The 14,848-nt window shown below is 31.6% G+C and overlaps 1 protein-coding gene across 1 annotated transcript; it reads right to left on the bottom strand.

Moving 5' to 3' along the window:
* Nucleotides 1–29: 29 nt before the first annotated feature.
* LOC111711102 (melanization protease 1) lies at nucleotides 30–12,157 on the bottom strand (the record flags this gene model as incomplete). The annotated part of the gene is made up of 9 exons (XM_023485355.1): nucleotides 12,049–12,157; nucleotides 7,916–8,049; nucleotides 6,671–6,783; nucleotides 6,187–6,246; nucleotides 4,384–4,426; nucleotides 3,044–3,109; nucleotides 1,788–1,833; nucleotides 796–892; nucleotides 30–144 (listed from the first exon to the last, which is right to left on the bottom strand). Coding segments are annotated over exons 1-9 (747 nt in total), but the record flags the coding sequence as incomplete, so codon positions are not given.
* Between the last annotated feature and the right edge of the window lie 2,691 nt (nucleotides 12,158–14,848).

The raw sequence follows: 14,848 nt of genomic DNA, 5'->3' as shown, positions 1-14,848 counted from the left end.
TTCCTATTCCACAGTTTTATGGAGCTCACTGTAAAATATCTTACCATTGAATTATCAGTGCAAGGAGGGTAATCTATAAAATCTGGAACTGCCAGGCACACTGGTCGGATGGTGTCAGAGAAAGATTCAACTGCTTTTTCTAACCTTCATAAACATTTTTAAACCAAAACTTTTTTTCGAATAATGATGTAGAAAGATGGAATAATGATGAAGAAAGATGGGATAATGATGTAGAAAGATGGGATAATAATGAAAAAAGATCAGATAATGATGTAGAAAGATGGGATAATGATAAAGAAAGATAGGATAATGATGTAGAAAGATGGGATAATGATATAGAAAGATGGAATAATGATGAAGAAAGATGGGATAATGATGTAGAAAGATGGGATAATGATGAAGAAAGATGGGATTATGATGTAGAAAGATGGGATAATGATGTAGAAAGATAGGATAATGATGTAGAAAGATGAAAAAAGATGAAGAAAGATGAAAAAAGATGAAGAAAGGTGGGATAATGATGAAGAAAGATGCAATAATTATGAAGGAAGATGGATAATGATGAAGAAAGATGGGATAATAATGAAGAAAGATGGGATAATAGTGAAGGAAGATGGATAATGATATAGAAAGATGGGATAATAATGAAGGAAGATGGATAATGATGAAGAAAGATGGGATAATTATGAAGGAAGATGGATAATGATGAAGAAAACAGGATAATAATGAAGAAAGATGGGATAATAATGAAGGAAGATGGATAATGATGGTATTATACTGAATAAATCTGTATCCCTAAGAACTAGAATATCTGGAGTCATGGCCTTATCCTCCGAAGTTGACAGATCAGGATGGATCCACATCTGGTCAGCCTTGTACGTCAAGCTCTTAACTAGAAATATTATATTTCAGATCTTAACTAGAAATATTATATTTCAAGATATTAACTAGAAATATTATATTTCAAGATCTTAACTAGAAATATTGTATTTCAAGATCTCAACTAGAAATATTGTATTTCAAGATCTCAACTAGAAATATTGTATTTCAAGTTCTCAACTAGAAATATTATATTTCAAGCTTTCAACTAGAAATACTGTATTTCAAGCTGTCAACTAGAAATATTGTATTTCAAGCTCTCAACTAGAAATATGGTATTTCGAGCTCTCAAGCTCTTAACTAGAAATATTGCATTACAAGACCTCAACTAGAATTATTGTATTTCAAGCTTTTAACTAGAAATATGGTATTTCAAGCTCTCATGCTCTGAACTAGAAATATTGTATTTCAAGATCTCAACTAGAAATATGGTTTTTCAAGCTCTCAACTAGAAATATAGTATTTCAAGCTCTCAAGCTCTTAACTATAAATATTGTATTACAAGCTCTCAACTAGAATTATTGTATTTCAAGCTTTCAACTAGAAATATGGTATTTCAAGCTCTCATGCTCTTAACTAGAAATATTGTATTTCAAGATCTCAACTAGAAATATGGTATTTCAAGCTCTCAACTAGAAATATGGTATTTCAAGCTCTTAACTAGAAATATTGTATTACAAGCTCTCAACTAGAAATATTGTATTACAAGCTCTCAACTAGAAATATTGTATTACAAGCTCTCAACTAGAAATATTGTATTCAAGCTCTCAACTAGAATTGCAAGTTCTAAACTAGAATATTTTATGCTAAGCTCTCACGAAAATGAAGTGGTACAACTACTTCTCATTATTCATTAAATCTGGCCCTGTAGATAACTTTTTGAAATAGATTTTTAATTTTTGTTTTACCATCTTTGTCATCTCCCGTTAGTTCGCTGACAGTCCATGGAGAATTCTAGAAAACGAACAGAGTTAAGAAATAATATAATGACTCAACCCAGATTTAGCACTTTTCATCTTAGTATTATCTAGATGTTAGTTCTTAGTATTATCTAGATGTTAGTTCTTGTATTATTAGTATTATCTAGATGTTAGTTCTTGTATTATTAGTATTATCTAGATGTTAGTTCTTGTATTATTAGTATTATCTAGATGTTAGTTCTTGTCAAAGGATACAAATGTCGAGACTTTAATGACAACCCAATGCCAACCCAAAACTATGAAAATATCCCGATCTCGATATCGATATCCAATGTGGGCACTTAAGATTTGAGAATCAATGCTTTATCCCTTCATTTCCGTTATCCCAGGGTACACTGCGGAATGCAATTTTAATATTTGTTAACATATTTTAATTTTTTTAATTTAAACAAAAAATTGAACATGTAAATTAAAAATGATAGAGTTGCGTTTTTTTACTAGCGTTTTATCTGGTAGCGTTTTATGAGTGTAGCGTTTTATGGGTGTAGCGTTTTTCTAGGTACACCCTAATGATTCAGGCTTAATGTTTATTAAATGCAACATAATGTTAGCATATACAAGCATAACATTATGAGCACTTCAATTATGTAAAACATGACGCTTTGAGCCCATCTTCTTTTTTAACTTTTAATTTTTCCTAAAGCTTTCAGCATTTTCTCTTTGACAAAACAACAATAAAAATGTTTGCGGATTTACTTCATCATAAACCTTCCCAGGAGTCATGTGAGTTGTACAAAATTTGGGCCCGATCGTTATTTTTTATTGTTTGATAATTTAAAAAGAGAAAATATTGAACAATGAAAAGATCAAATCACATTAAAAACCTAGTATTCTATTGTACAATTGAAAGACTGAGGCAGAAGCCAAAATTATTCCTTGAAACGGCTGTACCCAACATTATTCCTTGAAACGGCTGTACCCAACATTATTCCTTGAAACGGCTGTACCCAACATTATTCCTTGAAACTGCTGTACCCAACATGTTTTAGGTCCTCATTAAAGTCTCATCCTTTGCGGATATACTTTTATGTTTCATAAATTTATCATTATCAGGATTTTTAGCAAGCCATGCAAAGAAAAGTTTTCTGTGGAAAATTATTATTTAAATTATGTTTCAAATATTTGTCTATAGGAAATGTTCATAATTAGTTTAATTATATAATATTTAATTTTACAATATTTACCGTTTTCTTGTTGGCCGCTGTAGCACCAATAAAAATCAGTGTCTTCTCACTTGCAACTTTTTGATCCTGAAAGGGACTGTGCTTGATTTTAAGAGACTTAATCCATGCAAAGATTACAATGTCAGATTTACAACAGTACACCTGAAATCTAATAAAAATGTGGAAGATAACCGTCGTTTTTCTGACTCTGAAAAGTGTTTGATTCTGATAATTTCTTCTTTGTTTCTAATAAGCAAGAAATGTCCAACTCACTTTTTCAGAGAAACAATGAAAATAAACAGTAAAAAAACATGGATATTTTTAAGGTTATAATGCAAGGAAAGCTAATTGCAGTCTCGTATACTCTGCGTTCATATTGAAACCAGTTCTCCCTGGGCGGAATTTGTAAACAAGAATAGGTGCATCAGTGTTTGTAATAGTTTCTTATGACCAGAATATTTCATTGATTTTTTTATGTGAAAGATGGATCCCATGTCAGGCTACCGCCCAGAGACAGTACACTGCAGTACAAAAGATGCGTACACCCCTGAAATTACTTTCCTTGCATTAGTGCCTTGGATATTTTATTCATACTTGACTAAGCTTTTAAGTTTACCATTGTAAATCGGACATTGCTATCTTTGCATGGAGGGTCACTTTAGAAATTACGATTAAATTCTATCCCTTTTCCGATATGATGTTTAAGATGAGTTGATTGGAAGTATTTTTTGTGGATTTGGCTTTTCATCAAATTTTTTTTCTGTGACTCCAAAAATCATTAATCTATATATCAACTCATAAATTTTCTCTTTTCAACTTTTATAATACAGGGGAGGGAATTAGTTCAAAATCAATATTTAACACAAAATTAACTAGCTTTTGGTAAATGGTTTCGTACAATTTCATATTAAAATAGTATCCTTGCCTTAAAATACTACAATGGGATCTAAAAACTATGGATTAGGAAGACGACGTGTAAGCAATCTTTTGTTTATTATACAACAGACAGTTTTAATCGTTGCTGGAAAATCAATTTATCAAGTTTATCAGTTCTGTATTTCATGATAATTATATTATTTTAAAGCATGGATACAAGGGAGATACAACTGACGCGGCCCGCCCGAAAAATAGAAGGGAGATACATCTGACGCGGCCCGCCTTACCCTATGATTATACATGCTTTGCAGACGGGTACTTCATTTGTATAAGAAATGTTCAGAATAGGTTATTGTATACGCGGTAGTTCTATTTCATACTCCTTAGTATAGCAGTGCTGTCTTTTATGTTCATTGGATTGTTTAAAATCATAACTTTAGTTTAAAGTCGTCTTCCTTTACACAATTTAATGGGTCCATATCTACCTTGATTTCTATAGGAACACCATCCTTAACTTCTCCAATTGTCCTGATTCAAATACAGATTTTAGCATTTTTAAAAATTAATTATATCATTTTCATTCCTTATGCATCTACAGGGTGTCCCATGAAAAATGACAGGTGAGGTTCGACTTGATCATAGATCTTTGTCTTGTCGATATCGAAACGAAATATTTCATACAACGAGAATAGAATATATATTAGAGGGGAATTTACTAGAAAAAAGTGTAAAACGGCCATTTTGTTGTACTGTTTCCATACTGCAGGTGTACTTCACATATTTGTGCTATATAACCTTTAGGGCCCTGGAACATCATTTTACAGAAAATCTAAAATTAATATTAAAAGAAAACCAAATTATAAAATAGGCTGGTTTCATAATTGACCAATGATCATTTCACATAGACTCTATGCCTTTCACTTTACAAACGATGATTTTCCGTTATAAATATAAATCAAATGATGTTTTTTATTCACCTAATTCATTATAAAGTTTATTTAACAGTTTAAAAAATTCGAAATTGAAATGAATAGTCTAGGGAACATACTGTATTAATGTACTATACTGCACATAATTTGTGAACATTTACACGACTTGTACACTTTGAACTCCCTTTCAGCCTGAAAGGGACTGAAACAATTCATACCGAGAGATTCTCTAAATTCCTCTCTAATATATATTCTATTCTCTATGCTTTCATATCTCAGGTAATTTTGAAAGCACAATAATAAAGACCACAGGCTGGCTGGGCCAATTTTGCGATTTCTAATTCAAATTTTTTATTATGAATTCTTCAATATCTTAGTGCAATAAATTATTTTTATTATTTTAGGTAAATTGTGCCCTAACGGAGTAAATTATTTACCAGGTGGAGTAAATTATTTACCATGTGGAGTAAATTATTTACCAAGTGGAGTAAATTATTTTCCTAATGGAGTAAATTATTTAATAAATGTAGTAAATCATTTAACATAGTGTAGTAAATTTATTACCTAGTGGAGTAAATTACTTAATGGATTAAAACATTTACCTAGTGGAGTAAATTATTTACCTAATGAAGTAAATCACTTACCTTGTGCAGTAAATCATTTACCTCGTGCAGTAAATTATTTATGTTGTGCAGTAAATCATTTACCTTGTGCAGTAAATTATTTATGTTGTGCAGTAAATTATTTACCTTGTGCAGTAAATTATTTACCTTGTGTAGTAAATTATTTACCTTGTGCAGTAAATTATTTACCATGTGCAGTTAATTACTTACCTCGTGCAGTAAATTATTTATGTTGTGCAGTAAATCATTTACCTTGTGCAGTAAATTATTTACCTCGTGCAGTAAATTATTTACCTTGTACAGTAAATTATTTATGTTATGCAGTAAATCATTTACCTTGTGCAGTAAATTATTTACCTCGTGCAGTAAATTATTTACCTTGTACAGTAAATTATTTATGTTATGCAGTAAATCATTTACCTTGTGCAGTAAATTATTTACCTCGTGCAGTAAATTATTTACCTTGTGCAGTAAATCATTTACCTTGTGCAGTAAATTATTTACCTTGTGCAGTAAATCATTTCCCTTGTGCAGTAAATTATTTACCTTGTGCATTAAATCATTTACCTTGTGCAGTAAATTATTTACGTCGTGCAGTAAATTCATTTACCTTGTGCAGTAAATTATTTACCTTGTGCAGTGAATTATTTATCTAGTGGAGTAAACTTATTATCTAGTGGAGTAAATTATTTATCTAGTGGAGTAAATTATATACCTTGTTGAGTAAATTATTTACCTAGTACAGTAAACTTCTGCATCTCCAGCACATGTACAGTGAGCAGCTGTCAATATAAACCTAAACATGCACACTATACAGCAGTCAGTATAAACCTAAACATGTACACTGTACAGTAGTCAGTGTAAACCTAAACATGTACACTGTACAGCAGTCAGTGTAAGCCTAAACTTGTACACCGTACAGTAGTCAGTATAAACCTAAACATGTACACTGTACAGTAGTCACAAGTCAGTATACATCTAACTATTATGTACACATAGTGATCTCTGTACAGCCGTAAAAGAAAGAATTTTAGCCTGCAGTACAATAACCTGCACAATGACCTGTACGATGAACTGTACTGTGACCTGTACTCACAGTTGTATTTTAAAGAATATTAAATTCATCTGTCAAAAGCCTAACTCAAATCAAAACTTGAGGTGTGGATGTTTTGTTGATCAAATTGGCTCCGGAAGCCCACAATGCTGTAAATTATATTTACCTGGAGTTTATGAGTGAACCACCACACTGGGATCTCATGTTGAACATCATAACTATCATCCAGGGGAGAGGGTCTTTTATAACATCCCCTCCCACTATTCTGGTTCCACCTTTCTAAACATTTTACTTGCCGACATCTCTCATCTGCAATCTTTGTAACATGGAATTCCAAATATCAAAAGTTTACTCCATCAGGTTGCAAAATTATAAATTTTGTGTCTGCCCCTTTAGTAAAAGTAAATTCAACTTATATAAAGCATAAAGTCTGACCGCGTCAACCTTGTTGCACCGGCTAGTCCTGTCCATTGAGTACAGTACAAACTGGGAACGGAAAGGTTGACCCGGCTCGGAAATTCAAATGTACTATACGGCTACCCGTGTAATAGGATGTGTAACCAGTAAGCAAATTTCCATAAGAAAAAGCTAATTTTGAGGCTATTTCTTACAGATTTGTCTCTGGACGTAAAGAATTATTTAACAAAAATGTCGTAATTATATTTATATAAATCGCTCATAAGAAAATAAAGATTGATAGACAAAAAAGGGAACCAAAAACAGGTAACCAAAAACGGGGAACCAAAAACAGGGAAACAAATTATTAGCAACAATCCTGTACTATTGTTTTTATAATTTAGTGTTGATAATGATCCAAACCTCGTAAATAAAGGTAATGTTTTGAAAATTTTTTTTAGTCTTGGTTGACCCTCTTCACTTCAGATTATGAAGATTCAAAACAAGATTTGAGTTAGAGATAAATGAAAAAAATATATGGCTATTTTACCTAATAAATATATATCCATATATACTAATGATTTCATAAAAGCATGAAACAATTTGTTTATGAATAAAATGTTATAAGAAGATTGTTGCGTTTCAACTGATATATATAAAGTATATGTATGTATGTTTGTTCGTGTAAATTGTCCAAACTGGCAAAAAATGTTTTACTCTCACAGGTAGAACAACTCGGGTTTGGAAATTAATTTCGATATATTTAATTTGTATGTTTGTTTGTTAGTATGTCCGATCATAACTCTGGAACCCATGGACCGATTTGCCTCAATTTTTTTGGATACTCCACAGAAATGTTCTTAGCTTGGTTTTGATATTTTAAGTCAAGTGGGTCGAAAAAATTTGTGGGGAAAAATAGCTAAAATCGTAATTTGAGACCAAGCGAGGGTAAACAGCGGGATTAACTATGAGAAACCTGGGCAACGCCAGGCACTTCAGTTTTAAATTGCCTCACCTTTTTGGTTTTTATCTTGAGTTTAGCTATTCGGAGATTCTTTTCTTTACAATCAGTATTGTCATCAAAAGCCTTACATTCAGCCTGGACATTCTCCATAGTTTCATCACCAGCAGAGTACAGCCCGCAGACATCTACAGTACAGTACAGTACTGTACTTTACAGCACAGTACATTACAGTACAGTACAGTACAGTACAGTACAGTACAGTACAGTACAGTACTGTACAGTACAGTACAGTACTGTACAGTACAGTAAAGTACAGTACATTACAGTACAGTACAGTACAAAACAGCGCATTACAGTACCAAAAAAAATATTTGAAAATCCATTACCTTTTATATTGTCATATTTTTATTTGTATATATTTTCATGTGGTAATTAAGTTTCTAGACATTTGACACTTTTTAGACAATTTTACCAACCTAAATATTAGTTTGATCTATCACAGGATTCAATTAAACTTTTTAAATCAAACAAACTTTATATTATTGATAGAATTCAAGTTAAACAATTTCAAATTAACGTTTTATCGATCTTAATTGCAGAATAGCAATTGATTGTTTTTATTTTTTTTCCTTCAGAACCAATTGAACAAAATTTCGTGCGGCCCTTGTAACTTTCTGCCTCTTTCTTATTGTGCAAAAAATCGGAAAATTTGTGAAAATTTGAAGTTTTGATTCTTTTGCACTAGCCCATCCCCAGCTGATGGTTCTACCATTCGAAATCAAATTTTTTCAGTTAAATTTTAAAAAATGCAATGAATGTTTTAAAGGCTCTAAACGTATTAGAATTAGTGCATATTTGCTTAAAGCACATTTCAGCTTCTCCCATGGTCAGCTTTAGTGCTAGCCCTTTCAAAATTTTTTTTAATTATTTGATCAGCATAAATCTTTCAGTGGTATTAAATGAGAAGCAAAGAAAAAATTATTTATCCTATTTTTAGCCGAAAAAGCCATAATTTTCAAAATTATGGGATGATTTTGTAAAAATTAGGAGAAACCCAGTAAAAACCATTTAATAAACAAATTACCAAATCTGTTTATCATGAATGTTAGAAAATTCATTGATATTTTTCTTCATGGATGTACACGTTAGATTTAGTTCTCAATGTGAATTAACTAATAATTGGTCAAGTAAAAATACACAATGATCGGATTTTTTTTATTTGATAAATCTGAGACCGAATTTAAAGAATTTGAGCCGAGGCTTAAATGTAAGCCGCGGCTCAAATATTGTTGGTTTCACTTAAAATTATATTCAATGTTACAAGATCTAAGCCGGCGCTTAATTGAAACCGGTTTTTGGAAGATTTAAGCCGTGGCTCAAATTCATTAAATTTGGACACCGGAAGACTTAATATTTGAGAAGTGCAAGACAATTCTCTAATTATTATTAAAGGGAGTGGATGCATATTTTCCAGTGACTTTCCCATATTCACAACGGTTCCCTTTAAACCTCACGCACCACTGCCCCTTTAGTAAAAGTAAATTCAACCTATATGAAGCATAAAGTCTGACCGCGTCAACCTTGTTGCACCAGCTAGTCCTGTCCAAAGAGCTTGGTACAGTACAAACTGTCACCGGAAAGGTTGACCCGGCTCGGAAATTCAAATGTACTGCCCGTGTTTGACTGATATATTTATCGACTGAAATCCTTTTAGCAGCTGAACACTTAGTTTGCAAGCTGTTATATATTTAAGAAATATCAATCGCCATTAGCGTTGCTAAGGGGGGAAAAATACAAAAAAGTAAAAAAAGATAAGGAAAAAACGAAAAGAAGGAAAGAAAAAGTGAAAAAAAGATGGAAAAATCTATTTTTTCAGATACCAATGCTATATGTGTAGCAGGTAATGTTTTTGAAATTTTAGAAATTGTTTGCAAAAACTGATTTGGCAATTTTTATTTGTATGTGAAAAAGTTAGGTTTTAATTATTCTAACAAAAAAATTTTTTTTTTTAAATTTATATTTCCACCATCTGTACCTCTCATTTAATAAGTTAATGATTTACCTTAGATCATAAAGACAAAGTGAAATAAAAATAAAAATTCTTTTAACTTTAAAATTTGATTTGTGGATAACATTTGCATCCTTTTTAATGCTATTTTCCTTGTATGCTATTTTCCTTGTCCTAAAAACTATTTTAAAAGAATTGAACAGATAAGTTTCTCTGTTTTCAAAATGTATAGAATAATTTTAAACCTAACATGTTCACATACAAATGAAAGTTGCCAAATCATTAATTGCAGACATTTTTCACTTTTTTGTTTCCTTATTTCATTTTTTCCTTCTCTTCTGTTTAGCTCAATCTCTCATCTGCAATCTTNGGCTGCCAGGGTTATGCTATGGCAAAGAAGAGCAAGAACACCGCTAAGATTTTAAAAATCATGCACTCGACGACCATACAGGTTTAACTACAAAGAATGAGACTGTAAAGACGACCGCGGAAACTCTTATTAATTGTATTAGCGAAGAAATAAAGAAGGTTACAGTGGAAAAATATCATAAATAAGAAGAAACAGACAGTGAATTCCGTACAGCCGTCTCTAAGTCTCTTCTTTTGTGGCAACCCTGTATATGCAGTAGTGAGTTGAAGAACGAAGTTAGTAAATAATGAAAAGCTATCGACATTTGGATTCAGCTTTGTTTGTAAACAATTAGCATTAATCCTACAACTCTTTATCGACAAAATAGACATCTTCATTTGATGCAGACCTACGTATTAATGTAATTGCTCTTCGATATTTCCTGGTATAGTCATACCCTGTATTCACACACTATGATTTAGTCAATAACATAACATACCCTGTATACACACACTATGATTTAGTCAATAATATAACATACCCTGTATACACACACTATTATTTAGTCAATAATATAGCATACCCTTTATGTACACACTATGTCAATAATATAACATACCCTGTATAACACACTATGATTTAGTTAATAACATAACATACCCTGTATACACACACTATTATTTAGTCAATAATATAGCATACCCTTTATGTACACACTATGATTTAGTCAATAATATAACATACCCTGTATAACACACTATGATTTAGTTAATAACATAACATACCCTGTATGCACACACTATAATTTAGTCAATAACATAACATACCCTGTATACACACACTATGATTTAGTCAATAACATAACATACCCTGTATGTACACACTATGATTTAATCAATAACATAACATACCCTGTATACACACACTATGATTTAGTCAATAACATAACATACCCTGTATGTACACACTATGATTTAGTCAATAACATAACATACCCTGTATACACACATTATAATTTAGTCAATAACATAACATACCCTGTATACACACACTATGATTTAGTCAATAACATAACATACCCTGTATGCACACACTATGATTTAGTCAATAACATAACATACCCTGTATATACACACTATGATTTAGTCAATAACATAACATACCCTGTATGCACACACTATGATTTAGTCAATAACATAATATACCCTGTATACGCACACTATGATTTAGTCAATACCATAACATACCTTGTATGCACACACTATGATTTAGTTAATAACATAACATACCCTGTATACACACACTATGATTTAGACAATAACATAACATACACTGTATGCACATACTATGATTTAGTCAATAACATAACATACCCTGTATGCACAGTGCACACACTTTAATTTAGTCAATAACATAACATACCCTGTATACACACACTATGATTTAGTCAATAACATAACATACCCTGTATGAACACTCTATTATTTAGTTAATAACATAACGTACCGTGTATACACACTCTATGATTTAGTTAATAACATAACATACCCTGTATACACACTCTATGATTTAGTCAATAACATAACATACCCTGTATACTCACTCTATGATTTAGTTAATAACATAACATACCGTTTATACACACTCTATGATTTAGTTAATAACATAACATACCGTGTATACACATTCTATGATTTTGTTAATAACATAACATATCCTGTATACACACTCTATGATTTAGTCAATAACGTTACATAACATAGATTCCTATATCTATTTATATTTCGAATTCTATACCTCATGTTCAAATCCCTTTAAAAAGTTTACCTTTACAATTAAAGTCGTCGTTAGCTGTTATAAGAAGAACTAAACCAGATAAAATGAGAAAGGGGAGCTTCATAGTTCCCCTACAGTACTGGTGAAACTAGACCCTGGATTATGGAACCTTAGAATTCCGACTAATTACTGGATTTAATTGTAATAAAATACTTTTATTTTCAATAATTTCAGCTTGAAGATAAACAATGAAAATAAAACCTTTTATAATTTTATCTTGGATTTATCATATTTTTCTTTTTAAATTGGTACATTTTCAACAAAAATAAATCTCAACTTTTTTTTCTAAATAACATTTTTCTTTCGTCCATAAACATGTGAGGTGACCCAACAAATTCGGGCCCCATCGGTTTGGCCGTTTCAGCGTATATACAGGCAACAAAGTATAAACAATCATAACCAGTAAAAGCGGTCTTTTAGTTTGAGAATTAGAAAATCTTTATCTATAATTCTAATTTAAAATTCGGTGATGGTAATGGACCAAACCTCTGTAGAGTAAAAAAGTAGATGTTAGTTCCACATTTATTGAAAATATATTTTAATCCGGGTTGACCCTCGTCAGTTCTTGAGATAGTTTCTGTCACGAAGATTAAAAACAATATAAACTATCCGTTTTTCATTGGGTTTAACTTATACTTGACATAGTCCTAATTACAATTTTCAAATTATAAAAGGTTATTGGGAAAATGAGCCAAATTAATAATTACTGTTTTAATTTTTCTTCATATTATTTACAGGGTTACCCACAAAGGATAAGGCTTCAGAGACGACTGTACGGAATTTATATTGTCTGTTTTATTTCTTCTTCATATTATATACAGGGTTACCCACAAAGGATAAGGCTTTAGAGACGACTGTACGGAATTTATACTGTCTATTTTCTTTTAACCTAGGGATCGTCATATAATATGAGTTTCTGGTCGTCTTTACAGTTCATTCTTTGTGGGTAACCGTGTATTGCCTAGAAAACGCTTTTTATTATTAATCCCATATCATTATTTGATTCATTATATCCTTGAATTATTGTTTGTATTGGCCGAAGTGAAAATAAGGCGCACAAGATTTGCGTGATCTATGAGAAATATAAAAATATATAAAAAATACCAATGTGGTGGGGCCTTCTCAATGTACACACCTATATACATGGACAAACCAAGGAGTATGAAATAGAAGGGAGATACAACTGACGCGGCCCGCCCTACCATATACATGCTTTGCAGACGGGTACTCCATTTAAATAAGAAATATTTGTCTAATGTCTAATTACCGCGTGTACAATAACCTATTCTGAATATTTCATATAAAAATGGAGTACCGTCTGCAAATCATGTATAATCATATGGTAGGGCGCGCCGAGTCAGTTATATCTCCCTTCTATTTCATACTCCTTGGGACAAACCTATATATTTTATTTAAGGGGCGCATACAGACCTGTTCAGGGGGGGTTTGAATTTTTCTTTATTTCCAGGGGGTTCAGGGGGGTTCAGCATGTAATACCTAAGTTCAAAAGCCATAATATTATTATGTCTGCTAGAGTTTATTTTATGAAAAGGGTAAAAGACTGTAAAGATGAGTTTATAATATCTCCACAAGATGAACAGTGAAGACGGACAAGCTTACTCTGTTTGTATACTTCAATTTTCTTGTTTTCACTATACTAAATCGAAGACTTTTTTAAAAAGACGACATCAAATTCGTCACTGAATTCCCATGTTTATTGGGACACCCTGTATCTTACATACCTAGTTCGAGCCAAAATATTTTTGTGGTTTTCCGAGCGTAAAGAATTAAAAATCAAATCTTCGGATAATTATAGATTAAATCAGAACTTACTTTATTACAATAAACAAAGAAGGTAAGATTAGTGCCAGAAATTCATAGTAGGGGTATGAACAGCCATTTTGTTGGGAGTGGTTGGGAGAGGGGGAGGGGAGGTTGGGCTTTAAGATCCCTAACAAGCCAAATTTATCTTTTAGTCAAAAAATGAAATTAAACTTTCTAACATTAGATAAATGTGATATTTACATAAGATTTAATACATTAAATTCGATTCTTTTCCGTAATTTTAATAGATCTATTTTATTAAATTATCTCTTTTTGCTTATATAATCATTAAAAAACCGGTTTAGAATATTAGAAAAAATTACTACCGTAAAATATGTCGATGTTATAAAACTGAGGTTTGTTATGCAAGCTAGCATAATAGTCGCCAATTAAAAAATATCGCAACATAGAGGAATACATTTCAAGATTCTACAGATAACAATGGTTTTATATATTTTGTATCTAGTTATGTAAAGGAATTGATATTTTTCTAATCCTGAAGTGCCATCGAGTTGCAAAGATGTAGCGATTATAAAACTAGAGTCTTAAGGGACAGTATGCGTGATTTTAATTGACCCTCCATGTAAAAATGGCAATATCTGATTCACAAAGGCACCTTTATTTAATCGATAATTTCTAGGTTTAAAAGTTTATTTCTAATAATTCATAAATGTTTTCCTGCAGTAGAAATGCGCGAGTCAGACTAAAACTTTTAAAGGTGCGGTTGTAAATCGTGCAAGCCATCTGTGTATGGACGTTAACTTGAAATAAAACAGTTCCTTTAAATTATTACATTCTATATATTTATTAATCCATGTCTACAAATACTAAAATATTACATAATTGCTTGTGCTCTTCATGATACTGGCTTGGCATACACGAATACCGGATCTAGGATTGGCTGAAGGGGCATCAACTTATTCCTAGCCCCCCCCCCACTCTTCTCTAATTCAACTTATTCCTAACC

This window comes from Eurytemora carolleeae, unplaced genomic scaffold, assembly GCF_000591075.1.
Source record: "Eurytemora carolleeae unplaced genomic scaffold, Eaff_2.0 scaffold32, whole genome shotgun sequence".
Lineage (NCBI taxonomy): Eukaryota > Metazoa > Arthropoda > Copepoda > Calanoida > Temoridae > Eurytemora > Eurytemora carolleeae.
This window is presented reverse-complemented; position numbering and strand designations above follow the sequence as displayed.